General features: G+C 39.0%; 2 protein-coding genes and 1 pseudogene across 2 annotated transcripts; 1 reads left to right on the top strand and 2 right to left on the bottom strand.

Annotated features, from left to right (window-relative positions):
- Positions 1–897: 897 nt before the first annotated feature.
- LOC122862000 lies at positions 898–2331 on the bottom strand (annotated as a pseudogene).
- LOC122862005 (transcription factor HES-5-like) lies at positions 898–13136 on the bottom strand. Its single transcript, XM_044167156.1, has 3 exons — positions 12979–13136; positions 12399–12869; positions 898–1566 (listed from the first exon to the last, which is right to left on the bottom strand). The coding sequence occupies exons 1-2, from the start codon at positions 13099–13101 to the stop codon at positions 12444–12446; spliced, it is 549 nt and encodes a 182-aa protein (XP_044023091.1). The 5' UTR covers positions 13102–13136; the 3' UTR covers positions 898–1566; positions 12399–12443.
- On the top strand, positions 5792–7121 carry LOC122862012 (transcription factor HES-5-like). The gene is made up of 2 exons (XM_044167165.1): positions 5792–5929; positions 6039–7121. Exons 1-2 carry the CDS (start codon positions 5807–5809, stop codon positions 6462–6464), a joined length of 549 nt encoding a protein of 182 aa, XP_044023100.1. The 5' UTR covers positions 5792–5806; the 3' UTR covers positions 6465–7121.
- Positions 13137–14806: the final 1670 nt, after the last annotated feature.

Here is a 14806-nt window from a genome sequence, read left to right as displayed (position 1 = left end):
GCGTTGTCCTTTAAACGTTTCAGCAGCACCATGAAAACGGTATTTTTAAGATTTTTCATCCACTTCTTCTACATCTGAAGACAATAATACATAATTCTATTAATGATTATTTGCACGTCTACTCAAAACTGGCACAAATGATTTTTAAAAAGGAGTAGAAAACTGCTATTTGTGGGTATTTAAGTTGTAGCTGGGGCAGTATTTTAAGTTGTATTGCTGTCAAGTTGCTTGTACTTACATCAACCAATAGCTGTTATGGTGAGTGGTTTTGATTATTAAACGTTAACTTGTTTGCAAGCAGCTCGTAGGTGGGTTAGTCAGAACAATCTTGTGTTGTGCAGCCACACACTGTTCAATGCCAACAAACTGTATTTTTACATTCTAGTGGAGATCCCAAAGGAAATCTGTGTAAATTATGCACAAGATGTGTAGATCATTTCCATTTGACAAAGGAATGGTGCAGCCAAAAACATGAAGTCCTTTGGTTTGAATATTTCACCCAGTGATAACATCATGAAGCTTCAATGAATAGTTGAAGCATCCTTAAAGCTAATAAAGGGGAAACAAAAGCGTGGAACTGTATGTAAAGGGGTCAACTGTATTTGGTAATACAGTTATTCTGATGTGTTTCTTTGTGTTGAAGGGCACACATAAACTAACCACTAGAGGGTAGAGCCCAGCCATAATATAAATATAAATATAAAGTGTCCTCATTGAAAGAGTCTACAGTAGACTACAGACTGAGGGATGGAGACAATATCAACAGCCATACAAAGTAATACAATCCAGTGCAATAGCTCAATAAATAATGTAATCCCTGCATTGTTATTGCATTCAGATGAGGTTGTTCAGTGTTCATTTTTGTCAGTGTAAAGGATGAAATGACACCACTCAAGATTCAGTTGATGTTTTTTATTCAAAAAGAATGAATGGGTCACATCATAGAGGCACTGGTGGTGATGATACATCACAGTAAAGACTTGTAGTCCAAGAAAACGTACTCAAATAGAGTACAGGTAACAGCTTCAGTATCTTTACAAAACACAGGGAATCGTTTAGTACAACCTAAACAAAGTGAACCAACTCCCTTACACTGAGAGAAAATAACTTTCAGATACAAATTTGTACTGTTGACACAACAAAACAAATTGATGATAGAAAAGGTAACTTCAAGTCCCAACATGGGTCAATTATCTTTTACAAAGTAAAAAGTCAATCAAGTACATCAGAAAGGAAAAAGTGCTACCAGAAAGTAGCTGAGAATCGCCAATTCCTGTCACTGGATCAATCTTGATACAGAAGACTTACAGGACTTAAAGGCAGGCGTGATGATGCTGGCCAGCATTGGCCAATTTGTGTTTATGTATTGATAAATCAATAAGAGAGTATATGTTATTCATAGAATACAATTTTGTGCTACTTCAATATTTTCATTTTCGTTGAAAACATATTCCCAAAAGTAAAGGGAAATATCAATCCAATATGACATTATGATGAATTAAAACACTTTGCACAGACACATCTATTACATTTCAGAATAATGTCTGATAATAACTTTTGACCAATGTGGTCGTCTCAGTTTGTCTGGTAGTCACTCCAGTCTGTAGGTGTCTACCACGGCCTCCAGGGGGCGCTGTTGGCTGCACTCTTCTCTGTGGTGATGCTGGTCTGGACTGTGGAGCTCAGAAGAGAGAAGTCAGCCTCTCTCAGGTTCTTATCAGAGGAAGACTGCAGCTTGTTGAAGTCGGTCAGAAGTCTTCTCTGGGACTGTGTCTTCACCTGTTCCTTGGACAGGAAGTGTTCCACCTCTCGGACACACCTGGAGTAGCCCTGATCAACAGCTGCTGAGTCCACAGCTTGATGCTGCTGCTGCTGCTGCAGTCGTCTCAGGACACAAACGGTCATCTCCAGGATGTCTGCTTTCTCCAGCTTGGAGTCTGGCTGCTGTTTGAGGAACTCTGGACCCAGGAGAGACTTGAGCTGCTCAATGCTGCTGTTGATTCGCTCTCTCTGCGTAACTTCTCCACCAGAGGCTTTCTGAGCTGCAGGAAGAAGAACAAAGTCATTAATAAACTTATCCTGGAGTATAGTGTTAGCATTCACAAAGAAACCTTTCACGAAGCATTAAGTTTTCTTGAATCTTCAGTTTACCTTGTGGGTCAGAGTCAGATGCTCCTGAGAATTGGTCATTGCTGCAGTGATTGTAGGTGCCATGGCTGGATCTCTGAGCTGTAGAGGTCTCTGTAGAGAGAATCTGATCTCTGCTGGCTTCATCCCTCCTATTTATAGTCCCACATCTCCATATGAATGTGTGGGTTTGGGTCTGGCTGGAGTTTCTCACAGTCTCAGCCAATCAGAAAGCTCGGTGAGACAATCAGGCATGTGGAGCAGCAGCACTGTGAATGCTGTTATTGCCTGGGGGACAATGGTCAGATCTCAGGGGAACAGGTGGAGGACTGGGGGGTGATGGAGAGCGACTCACAGAGCTCTGTGTGAATCTGGGAAAGTGTTGACCCTGTAGAGAGAGCCGATCTGCTGCCTGATGCTGGGATCAATGACTTTGACTGAGCACACGCTCATCATCCCATCACACACGTGGGAGACTGACTGGGAGATTGTCCTCCACATTAAAAACAACTTCATACCTTAGAGGTATTGCTACATTTGCATTATTAAATCAACTATCAGTCCTTGATAAGTTGACCGTGTTAAAAAACAAACATTTCTGTAAAAATCCTCTTTGTTGTTAAAGCCAAGATATTGCATAATTATGAACAAGGCAAGACCAGTTTATTTGTATAGCACATTTTAACAACAAGGCAATTCAAAGTGCTTTACATAAAATGTAAAATGTAAAAGCAATATAAGGCAATATAGGTACCATACATTTTTTAAGCAAACACAAGCTAACACAATCTTGCAAGTAATAACAGTTGTGATTAGTTCATTCAAGTTTAGTTTGTGTATTGTAATGCAATGATCACTAAGTAAAACAGTAAAGTCAAACTCATTCAGCTGAAAGTTGTCCAGATGAAACAGATGTGCCTTCTGTCTTGTGACAAGTTGTTCCAGTGAGTAAAGAGTTAGTCAGGGTTTCCCACACTGAATCCTGGGAGCTGTGATCAGTGCTCCACAAAAGGAGTTTGAATGCCTTATTGACGACTATTGGCCCCGTGTTGAGCAAAGGGCAGAACTTGACGGCACTAACCATCTGGAGGAAAAAGTGGCTGAGTTTTTCAGAGCTTTGGCTAATGCTAAAAAGACCTCATTATCATTATTATTATTTACCACAATATTTAGACAGTGTTTTCTAATGTCCAAAAGTGAAAGGGGATTTGATTGGAAAGTTGGTTACAGGTAATTGATTAAAACTTCAAGGAATACCAAATTCCCTTTTTAGTCTAGTAAAAATGTCTTTGCTCTCTTTTGTCTGTTAGTTAACGTTAGTCAATTTATTTAGAGGTTTATTAAAACACATGGAATTTAGACAAAGGTATATGTGTGTCAAAACATGAAGTAAAACTAAAGTCTGTATAACCCTTCTTGTAAGGGCGACATTGCCTTGGCAGTTTGGCACCCACCAAAAGAATAAATAAAAAGGCTTATATTGAAATGATGCCCTGATGAACAGAGGGGAAATGAAGTTGGCAGAAGTTACCAGAAAGAGACAGACAGTGAAAGAAATACGGGAAAAAGAGAATAAGGAGAGAAAAAAAAATCTTCGTCTGAAGTGTGCCAACTCCCCTTGGAGAATAGTCAGGTGCTGGTGGGGTTCGCGATGCTAATCACACTGAACTGTGACTCTGCCTCTCACAGCTTTCCCACACTCTGTCCATTGACAGAGCTCCCACTCAACAATAGACATGTGCCTTGTTAAATGCTAATTCATCCCCACACAAGCAGCTCCAGCTCTCCCCTGAGGGTAAAGTTTGTTGTTTAGACACTCTCTTCAACTAGGAGAAGAGAGCAAGAGAAATAAACACAAATATTTTGACTGGGGATGTAACCTAACAACCAGCCAACTAAACGTGTTTGGCTGCAGATTTCATAATTACAAAGAGCTTTACACAATTTTTTTTTCATTTAGCATTTACAGTATAAGCAGTATATTACCATGTAACAAATGATTAATAACACACTATAAAGTACTTGTAAGCAGATATAAGAACATTTTGAAGTGTTTATTGAAGTACAGTACTTCTTCTATGAAGACATTATTTTACATTATTACAACTGTGTTTTACTGTATAGTCATTAATTATCTGTCATACAGCAGCCTCCACTTGTGGGTGCCCACAGGAAGAGTTATAGTTGTTGACAAATACATGAATAAACTCTTATATCTGCTATACCTGTCACTTATTAAATGTTTATTTACTGCTTATCAATGTTAAATAGGGGAGTTAAAGTAAAATATATACCGTATTTTCGTTATTTTAAGGATCAAGGCTATTCATTTTTGGTTTAAACCCTGTTTCAAATAAGAAAATGATGATAACTATAAAAATAGCCAACTATAATACTCTAGTATAAAGTATAAAACAATCAGATTTGATAATTCAACACCATTGTATTTTAATCAAAATGTAATTGAATTTCTTTCAACAAATGACTGACCTCTAAATTGACATTTTCACAGAGTGTAATTTTCAAATTTAAAAATATAGAAACATAAACAAATATAATCTAAATATACATATTGTCAGGTTTAGTGAGTAAAAAATGTAAACATTTAAAATTCAGTAGTAAAGAATCCCCCCCCCAGACGTCTTTGTCTGGTCTGCCTCTATTGTCCCACTGGGGCTCTGTGAGTGGGTTTTCCCTACTTTCCCACACTCTCTCCATTCACTGCTTTCAAGAACAAAAGAAGTGTGTCTGGTTGCACATCACATTAATTATGGAGTCAGTTTAGAGTTTTGTCTCACAGTCTCTGAATGGAAATTCCTGTCATCAAGACTCGTCATCGCCAGGCTTTTGTAAAATCTCTATAAGGAATGCAGACATGCTCAGGATTAATGAACATTCAAACGCATTCTTTTCCCCTCCTTTAAACTCGAATTGTTCCTCGGTATTCCAGACTGTTTATTGTGACGGGAAGGATAAAAGGGAGTCTATTCCTGAATTGATTAGGTGCTGGTTATGGTGCAATAAGACTATGAATTTGAACTTAAAGCTTACTTGTAATAGCTGCAATCAAACTTTATTTAAAACACGATCAAACCAGCTTCATCCAGCTGTTGATAAGGGGATTTGTGTTTGAAAACTATTTAAGAAAAGGTCCATTGCATCTAAGCTAGAATTACTTTCTTAAAGATTAGTATGACTACCACCTCAACCGCAGATTCAGCAACATTAGACCAGACCACCTAAACCAGGCAAGCAAGAGGAATACTTTTTATGCATTGGATAGTGTCAAGTTTGCAATAGAAATATATGCATGTTCAGTTTTGGAAAAATGAAAATATAACATGTTTTCATTATCAATCTCCCACGTGTGTGATGGGATGATGAGCGTGTGCTCAGTCAAAGTCATTGATCCCAGCATCAGGCAGCAGATCGGCTCTCTCTACAGGGTCAACACTTTCCCAGATTCACACAGAGCTCTGTGAGTCTCTCTCCATCACCCCCCCCAGTCCTCCACCTGTTCCCCTGAGATCTAATCATTGTCCCCAGGCAATAACAGCATTCACAGTGCTGCACCCCATATTGTCTCACCAAGCTCTCTGATTGGCTGAGACTGTGAGAAACTCCAGCCAGACCCAAACCCACACATTCATATGGAGATGTGGGACTATAAATAGGAGGGATGAAGCCAGCAGAGATCAGATTCACTCTACAGAGACCTCTACAGCTCAGAGATCCAGCCATGGCACCTACAATCACTGTAGCAATGACCAACTCTCAGGAGCATCTGACTCTGACCCACAAGGTAAACTGAAGATTCAAGAAAACTTAATGCTTCGTGAAAGGTTTCTTTGTGAATGCTAACACTATACTCCAGGATAAGTTTATTAATGACTTTGTTCTTCTTCCTGCAGCTCAGAAAGCCTCTGGTGGAGAAGTTACGCAGAGAGCGAATCAACAGCAGCATTGAGCAGCTCAAGTCTCTCCTGGGTCCAGAGTTCCTCAAACAGCAGCCAGACTCCAAGCTGGAGAAAGCAGACATCCTGGAGATGACCGTTTGTGTCCTGAGACGACTGCAGCAGCAGCAGCATCAAGCTGTGGACTCAGCAGCTGTTGATCAGGGCTACTCCAGGTGTGTCCGAGAGGTGGAACACTTCCTGTCCAAGGAACAGGTGAAGACACAGTCCCAGAGAAGACTTCTGACCGACTTCAACAAGCTGCAGTCTTCCTCTGATAAGAACCTGAGAGAGGCTGACTTCTCTCTTCTGAGCTCCACAGTCCAGACCAGCATCACCACAGAGAAGAGTGCAGCCAACAGCGCCCCCTGGAGGCCGTGGTAGACACCCAAGGACTTGTATAAAAGTGAAGCTTAGAGTGAAACTCTAATGTTGAACAAGCAATTGTACTTGTACTCTTGGACGTTTTAACATTGTCCTCATTGTTGTGGTAGTCTTACGCTGAAGAGTTATTGCATATGTTACTGCAATTTTTCACTTTTATTACCTTTTGTAAAGGTCAGATTCTGTGTTTCTGTGATATTTGCAGGCAGCAGGTTGGCTACTCTTTTGTGTTTCAAATGTAGTCACTTATTTCTGATTCAGGTGTTACTCTGTGAAGTAAACATTATTGTTCCCAATGGGAATGCCTATATATTGTCAGTAACACTGACAATGATGTATGTGCTTTTTCTCCATTTAGGAGACACAGTTAATCATGTTGAACATGTTTCAGATTTATATGTGACATTCACACACGCTATTGATTAAAATGTCCTTTCTGACATATTTTTAAATATATCAATTGTCTGCATTTTTAGCAGATTCGTTTTGTGTATGAAAAAGTTCATCAAGACAAATGTGCTGCTTTACAACTCTGTGAGTCACAGCACTCATACCTTCAATGAAGGGCTTGTTGTTTGTAAAATGTCTCAACGTGAATGTATCTCTTCAAGCCAAGTGATGCGCATTAAAACAATCACAAAAACAAGACAAAAAAAAGTTTGCTCGTCTCATTTTTATCAGCTACTCGTGTAAATTACTGCACAAAAAGCACCATATCTTAATCTACTGCATATTTCAAGTTGTATTTTAAAATAACATGGCAAGCATATATAAACAGCTGACAGATGCAGAATACTGAAACAAATGTCTCAGTAACATCACCTTCTGGTAAAACTGACCATTCCTCACTTGGTCAGGGAGTAATCAGTGGGTTTTGGTTTTTGTTACACAGTGATTCCACATCTTGAAAAGATCACAAACGTCACAAACATATGATCAACAATAAGTCAGATAAGGTAGACAGTCAGAGAGCTGCTGGTTCAGCCCTTCAGCTGTGAGCTTATCATTTACATTACATCTACAATGTCTGCAATCAATGCAAAATATGGTGTTACATAACAGAAAAACCAACATAATCAGAGTCAGAATCAGAATCTGCTTTATTGCCAAGTAGGTTTACACATACAAAGAATTTGCTTTGGTATTTTGTTGCAAAACTATGAACACAGTAGAAATATAAAGAAAGATAAAGCAAGTAGGTCAAGATTCATAAATATATATTGTATATAAATATATATATTATTTATTATTATTTATAAATTATTATTATAGATATTCTAAATAGAAACTTTACAATAAGATATTAAAAATATTATAAGAAAATAATAAGGAATATGTACAATATTATGTCTATATACTATATATATGTATATATCATGTCTCTGTACTGGTAGGGTGAACATCGTTCCTCCAAAAGATACTGCCTCATTTGGTGTTTTGACTATATTAGTGGAAATCTGTCTAACATGTCAGTCTCCAATAGGTGTTAAACTGGGCTAAGATCTGGTGAATGCTACGGTCATAGTATATAATTCCCTTTCTTTTCTTACTCATCATACCACTCTATCACTCCAACCATCTATGCCCTTTGTGCAAGCATCTGAATTTGTTTTGTTTCTCTGCTCTTTTGTTCAGGTTATTCCTTTAATTTGTTACCTGCCTGTACATGTGAAGTGGTGACAGTTAACTGTCATGTCTGTCTGTAATGGAGCAGGCAATACTGCTGCGCATGGTGTTTGAAAAGCATTCGCTGCACTTGAACTGTGATAAAAATCCCCCCAAAATGTAATTATCTGTACAGAATATGACTGTCCTGATTAAGTTCTGAATTTCTTTTCTTTCTTTTTTTTTTTTTACTTTGGTTTACTTTTCCCGAAATTGATTTAAATGAGGTGACATGAAAATACTTGCATCTCTTACGTATTTATTTTCTTGAAATGTGAAAAAAACACAAAAACAAACTTCAATCCACTTTGGATAAATTAAAGAAAAAGGTGAATAAAACAAAATATGCATACATGGCATACACGAAACAATAACAAACCCCTTTTCAGAAGAAAGGTTGGTGTTTAAGAATATGATACATTATACCTTGAAACAAGGCAGTAAGACACTGTATGCAAACTGTAATCACACAATATTAGCCTTTACAGTATTTTCACAGGAAGAATAGGTCAATATTGCTCTGTTTGGCTTAAAATTTTAAGCAGAATTACTGCAGTTAATCAATCAAAAATTTGAAACATTTTGATCCTAAATATTTTAACATCAATACTAATTCCTGCATAGTTAAGAGACCAGATTTATCTTCTGTGGTCTACAACCAGAGAATCATAAATCTCACAAATAGCAGCACAACATGTTTTAACAACGTAGCTACTGACTCTTCTCAGTCAGTGACCTCTTCACCTTTTCCTCTGAATCTAGTTTTCTTCCTCTGGCTGCCGTTGAAGCCAAAAAGAAACCGTATCATGTGAGGATTCTGTTTGTCATAATGCAAATAATGCATTTCTCTACAACCAACAGATTTTCAACACACAGAGATGTAACTGGCATCCCTTAAATCTGTAGTTCACAAATCAAAAAACTGCAATTTTAGTTTCAGTGGTTTCTTTCATTGTCCATTCCTCGTCATCATTAAAAGCACAGTGGAGCCAAGTCTTCATCTGCATCAGGAAACAAACGTAAAATGTCCCTTGAATATTTGGAGTAGCCGTTGTGTGACAGCAGGGCTTTTCTCAAGGTGAGGAAGGACTTTGTTTTCTCCAGGATCTCTGAAACAGGGATCCCATTCTGCAGGTGTTCTCCAATCAGAGCCTTCAGCTTCTCCACTCCTGTGCAGCATTTCCTCTCCAACATGTGGAGTTTACACCTGATAGAAACACAGTCATGAGTTTTATTAGTATGGTCATCAGTTTAGTGAACGGAATTTAATGAAATAAAAACATTTCCTGAAATAAAAACGAGAAATAAAAAGAAATGTAGCTTTGGCTTACCTAAAGAGCTGCTCCTTCACGCTGTCTTGAAGAGCGAGGTCTGCGTAGAGAGCCATTTCAAGGTTTGTTTCTTGTGGTGGTAAGTTCTGCTGTTGCCGGCGAAGGTTCAGAGGCTGTCTCTGTTGACATCTGTGTCTCTGCTCTGCATTTATGCTGCTCATCGTGCGCTTTCTCTGCTTTTCAGCCAATCAGGAGGCTCAGAGCTCAGGACAATAGAGTGAATTTAATGCCTGTCACACAGAACAGGTGGTATGCCATAGATCAGCGAGGTCAGTGGGAAAATATTTTTCCTGAAGTGGACATGGGAAAATTTTGTTTCCCACTATGATGCTTAGACCTGCACAATGAATTCCTAATCTAGGAATGTGAAATGAAAATGAAACAAAATATTACATTAAACTTTTCCAATTAAACTGAACAACATTGTAACGTCTCAGTGGCATCAGCAAATACTCTCAATGGGCAATAAAAATCAGATACACAACAAGGACAAATGTCTTGTATTGAAATGTATTAAAAGTACTGAACTGTATAATACTTTAAGAAATACTATCCCTTTCTTTCTTTTATGAGAAAAATGGACAATTGATTCTCTTCTTCACTGTTAATGTTTATTTAATGTGACTAAAACTTTAAATTACCTCTGTAAATAAAGCATTCACTAAACCCTAATACCGTACAACTAAATGCATTCTTTAAAAAATGACCCAAAAGCTGTAATAATGTTTTAAAGTTATATGTTTGGACTCTGTGTGTCTCAGCAGTGACTTACAGCTCAACCAGATGGCTTGTCTGTGAAGTGGCTTTCTGCCTGAGAACCGTCCTGAGGCTTTGTCAGCGCAGACACACTTCTTTTGTGTGTGCAGCTGAGCAGGCTGCATACAGAAGTGTGGGAAGCCGTGTGTCACTGTGGCTCCCAGCTCCAGAGAGAGAGGAGGGCGTGTGACCAGGGCACGTTCAGCCTTGTGCAGGGAGCTGTGGGAGCTCAGAGGAGGGGAATTGGGAAACCTGAGCCCCTACACAGACACACAGACAGATGGAGAGGCGATAAGCAGGAAGGTAAACCCACCTGAACCTGATTATCAGCTTGTGGTTGTCTTAGTGTGCTCACAGAGAATAATGAACAAAAAAACGGTAACACATTTATCACAGACAAGAAAACAAAACGTATGCTCCTCTCTCAAAGTGCATCAAAAGGATTAAGTTTTAGTTAAAAAGAGAAGAGAAACATGCCATGTCAATGATCATATTGCAAGAACTGCTAATGATTCTGCTTGGAAAAACAATAATCATACAAATAACAACTTTAATAATCTGACCTGTATAGGTGTCTGGCAGGAACTGCAAAGACATCACAACTCATAGACTCATAGATATTGATTTTCCGTTGTATTTATGGTTCTGTCAATCAATCAAATGCACATTTCTGATAGTAAACTCTGACTTTATGGGTTGACCCAAAACACCTAAATGCCCCATCAACTATAAACATAACCAACATTAAACACATCCTTTATTTATGTATTTTGTAAGAAGTCTGCAAGCTGAACTCAAACACCCCCCATCCCATGATTAAAGCAGAGAGCCAGCAGTGTGTGTATGTGTTTGTGTGTGTGCATGTGTGCGTGTGCATGTGTGCGTGTGTTTGTGTGTGTGTGTTTGTGCGTGTGTGTGTGTGTGTGTGTGTGTGTGTGTGTGTGGTAATGGTGGTTGAATGTTTCTTGAAATTCCAGTGAGTTAAGTGTAAGACGATGTTTATACACATAAATGTATATTAATATTATTACTGTATTATACATAAATGGCATCAATCTCATTTGACTCTCATCAATAACTCTTTCATTGACCTCTCTCTCTCTCTTTCTTTGGTGAAGAAGAAAACAATATACATGGATGAAACTCCATTAGCTTTATGTTGATGGTGGGTAATAATACACTAATACACTGGTTAAAGCTAATTCTCATTGAGATGGTTAATTGGAATTACAAATAGTAGTAGGTTTATTTGTCATGTTAACTTATTTAAATATATCTTATAATAAAGAATGTTTTATAATGGGGATAATATGTGATTGCAGCCACAGTGAGATGCAGAGTGCAGAGTGAAACTTAAGTAAAACGTAAAATTATCAAATGGGAGCAGAGCTGAGAAACATGCAACGTAAATTCTTTAACATTATTAAAACGCTATGAGACAACATGACATTACAACACAAAATTTGCAAATGGCAGTGTTTGTTTATTTGAAAAAAGGCACAATGAGCCACATCAAGTATGAAAAGCTCTGGCTATAGATGATCATATATCACAACAACAACTTGAAGATTTCTCCAAGACACAGTGTACTCAGTAGAGGAACAGTTGTCTTTATAAAAGACAAAACAATTTGAGAAAAGATTACAAACTGCTCATTTCTTATAACAGAGTGATGGCAGCAGATTAATAACCACTGAATACATGAACGTTCATTAAAGAAAACATGACGGTCACTGTAAAATGGTGACAGTGTAATACTAAGAAAACCTTTTAGAAAAAAGGATAAACATTTGGATCTTACAACAGATCAATTTTGAATCATCAGAGAGATTTAAGTGAGGTAATGTCCATTATGACAATATGTACATAAAATGGACAGTTAAAGTTTTTTGATCAATATGATCACTATAAATCAAAAGATAACAATGTTACCATAGCATTATATACTTCCAATACTGGAAGTACAGTGAGGCATGATAATAATTGCTGATGCAATCAGATTTGGTTCATGCAACATGCATGACAAGATGTTCTCTTTCTTAACTTGAAAGATATTGTTGCTGTCATTTCCTCAGGAAATGTCATCTTGCACAAAGAAAACACACAAAATACAGCTTCTGTTCATACAGAAGAACAAGTCCATAAAATTTCACAGAATTCAGTCCAGTAATCTTTGACCAATGTGGTCGTCTCAGTTTGTCTGGTAGTCACTCCAGTCTGTAGGTGTCTACCACGGCCTCCAGGGGGCGCTGTTGGCTGCACTCTTCTCTGTGCTGATGCTGGTCTGGACTGTGGAGCTCAGAAGAGAGAAGTCAGCCTCTCTCAGGTTCTTATCAGAGGAAGACTGCAGCTTGTTGAAGTCGGTCAGAAGTCTTCTCTGGGACTGTGTCTTCACCTGTTCCTTGGACAGGAAGTGTTCCACCTCTTGGACACACCTGGAGTAGCCCTGATCAACAGCTGCTGAGTCCACAGCTTGATGCTGCTGCTGCTGCAGTCGTCTCAGGACACAAACGGTCATCTCCAGGATGTCTGCTTTCTCCAGCTTGGAGTCTGGCTGCTGTTTGAGGAACTCTGGACCCAGGAGAGACTTGAGCTGCTCAATGCTGCTGTTGATTCGCTCTCTGCGTAACTTCTCCACCAGAGGCTTTCTGAGCTGCAGAAAGAAGAACAAAGTCATTAATAAACTTATCCTGGAATATAGTGTTAGCATTCACAAAGAAACCTTTCATGAAGCATTAAGTTTTCTTGAATCTTCAGTTTACCTTGTGGGTCAGAGTCAGATGCTCCTGAGAATTGGTCATTGCTGCAGTGATTGTAGGTGCCATGGCTGGATCTCTGAGCTGTAGAGGTCTCTGTAGAGAGAATCTGATCTCTGCTGGCTTCATCCCTCCTATTTATAGTCCCACATCTCCATATGAATGTGTGGGTTTGGGTCTGGCTGAAGTTTCTCACAGTCTCAGCCAATCAGAGAGCTCCGTAAGGCAATATGGGGTGCAGCACACTGCATCTCAGGGGAACAGGTGGAGGACTGGGGGGGTGATGGAGAGAGACTCACAGAGCTCTGTGTGAATCTGGGAAAGTGTTGACCCTGTAGAGAGAGCCGATCTGCTGCCTGATGCTGGGATCAATGACTTTGACTGAGCACACGCTCATCATCCCATCACACACGTGAGGGAATAACATTTATGGTGTGATATTATGAATTACATGTATGATAGAAGTAAATATATATATAACTAAGTGGAATTTTTGTTTTTTTCTTGTGTAACTATTTTATTGAGCCAAAACCTGAAATGTAGCAGGTGAAATCACTTTTTTTGAATTGATAGTTAAGTTAGATATTTCATTTTGTTTTTTAATGTAATCTGTTTCACTTTAATTTTGCCTAATCAAAAATATAAGATTTTGCACAACAGTAATATAAGATGTTAGACTGTGATGCCCACTAAGGCACGTAAAAGAAACTCAACACAATAACCATGCTGCTGTCCAGCCTTTTGACACGTGCCTTGTAGTCAGTGTGAGTAACAGGTTGAGCTCAGTTTCCCACACTGACTCCCTGTATGATGTGGTCAATGAAGCACAAAGGGACTTCTGTGACAGATGCTGGCCGTGTGTTGTTATAGAAACAGAGTCTGACATCACCAGCCATCTGGAGGAAAGGATGCCATTGGCTGGCTCTGACTGTTAGCAAAATTTGAAATCTTAGTGAACAGTCTATGATAGAAAATCACCAAAATGACTTACCATCTCATATCTTGAGTCCAATCATTGTTATTGTCATACATTGCGAACCTCCAGTCATAATCACGCCTCATTACTGATCATCAACTGGATCTAAATTTCAGCTCTACACACGAGGGTGGGAGGTTTCCTGGGGGGCAGCTGTTTCCTGAAGTGTGCCAAATCCCTTTGGAGAATCATTTGCTGGCTGCTGGTGGGATGAATGTCATTCACACTCAACTCTGCTCTCCAGAGCTTTCCCACACTCCGTCCATTAGCAGAAAATAGGCATGTGCCCCCCTACAAATGGACTTTCTGAGGATCCTGTACACAAGCAGTTTCCTGCTCCTGAGGGTAGAGACTGGGCCCCATCAAAAAAAGAATCATCCATTAAAGTAAAAAGTGGGTACTTAAGCAATATGTGAAAATTTAGAATTAAGTACTTCACATTTTAGACACAAGATTAATTAATTAATAATGTAAAATGCTAAAACATCATGTCTGTGTAATGAGTCGGGGTCTGAACATCAGGGCGGAACGTGTCATTATTTGATTTTGTCCCCTCAGGTCATAATTAATGTGACAGGAAGTATACAGGATAACACCTCACGCGCCAAAATTAAGATTGCTAACTCTTGTCAAAAATTAACAGTAGAAGCCGGTCTTTAAAACTACTTGTGACTCAAAGTTTACACGAGTAGTAGGGAGGCCAGATAGTACAGCACCTGAGGAAATGTTAGGGGACGAGGCGTGTAACAAGTGAAGAAACTCAGGACAGTGACAGGAAGCCAACACCTCAACGGTTAACGTTAGCTAACGGCTAACGTTGGTCCAGGACAGTCTGTTAGCCCAGCTCGTCTATCTCCA

This window comes from Siniperca chuatsi, linkage group LG2 (genome assembly GCF_020085105.1).
Source record: "Siniperca chuatsi isolate FFG_IHB_CAS linkage group LG2, ASM2008510v1, whole genome shotgun sequence".
In the NCBI taxonomy this organism is placed as follows: domain Eukaryota; kingdom Metazoa; phylum Chordata; class Actinopteri; order Centrarchiformes; family Sinipercidae; genus Siniperca; species Siniperca chuatsi.
Note: the sequence above shows the minus strand (reverse complement) of the source record. Positions and strands in the feature narration are given on the sequence as shown.

Excerpts from the sequence above, each read along its gene's own strand:
- LOC122862012 (XM_044167165.1), top strand. The coding sequence starts at position 5,807 with ATGAAGCCAGCAGAGATCAGATTCACTCTACAGAGACCTCTACAGCTC. Across the intron at positions 5,930-6,038 it reads ATCTGACTCTGACCCACAAG|CTCAGAAAGCCTCTGGTGGA; the intron begins GTAAACTGAAGA and ends TTCTTCCTGCAG.
- LOC122862005 (XM_044167156.1), bottom strand. The coding sequence starts at position 13,101 with ATGAAGCCAGCAGAGATCAGATTCTCTCTACAGAGACCTCTACAGCTC. Across the intron at positions 12,870-12,978 it reads ATCTGACTCTGACCCACAAG|CTCAGAAAGCCTCTGGTGGA; the intron begins GTAAACTGAAGA and ends TTCTTTCTGCAG.